Source organism: Trypanosoma equiperdum, assembly GCF_001457755.1.
Source record: "Trypanosoma equiperdum strain OVI genome assembly, contig: ctg_20, whole genome shotgun sequence".
Lineage (NCBI taxonomy): Eukaryota > Euglenozoa > Kinetoplastea > Trypanosomatida > Trypanosomatidae > Trypanosoma > Trypanosoma equiperdum.
Window position 1 is genome coordinate 10070 of NW_027124099.1, and position 683 is coordinate 10752.

Here is a 683-nt window from a genome sequence, read left to right on the forward strand (position 1 = left end):
ATAAATAAAGAAAATTAGAGTATCAGTCATTATTCATACACTACCACCATGCTTCTTTGCACCTATAGGCCGCTATTATAGACATTCAATTGTTTTTTTAAATATTTTATTAATTTTCACATTTCCGTGAAAAACTGTTAATATATATCGAATGTTGAAAAATCAGCACATATTCATAATTTTCATAAATTTCCATAAAATTAAGAAAACATCCTTAAAATTATAAAATTCTACCGAACGCAAAAAAGCATCAGCACTGAGGGCGAATTTCTTAGTTACTAGAAAACTACTATTTCGGCATTTCTCTGTATCCTTGTCATCTTCATTGTCTTTACCCTTTTTCCATACACAAACAGGTTTTTCTTTTCCTTTATTGACCTCTTTGCAAGTGTCTTTCGTGTCATAATCAGAGCATTTTAATTTGTGGTTGACCCTCCAGTTTCTTGGTTCGTTTTGGAAACTGCGGATTTTTGATCTTTGTCATATGCTTTGCTTGTTTAATTATATTTGCATCCCGCTTCTGGTTTGCATTCAGGTTTTTACAGTGTGGAGCACTTCACTGATTCCGTTTGTTGAGTGGCTTCTGTGTTGCATTTTGTTTGTGATTGCTGTTTTGCTGCTGTTCTTTCCCTTTTGAGCTTTTCACCTGTGAAATTGTTTAGAATTTTTACTAATATTTCAAT

General features: G+C 32.5%; 1 pseudogene across 1 annotated transcript in view; it reads right to left on the bottom strand.

Moving 5' to 3' along the window:
• Nucleotides 1–497: 497 nt before the first annotated feature.
• Nucleotides 498–683, bottom strand: part of TEOVI_000063600:pseudogene — a 1125-nt pseudogene continuing 939 nt past the window's right edge. Inside the window, exon 3 of the mRNA in view lies at nt 498–683. This exon is cut by the window's right edge and continues 27 nt beyond it. Within this exon, the coding sequence occupies nt 498–683 (186 nt within the window).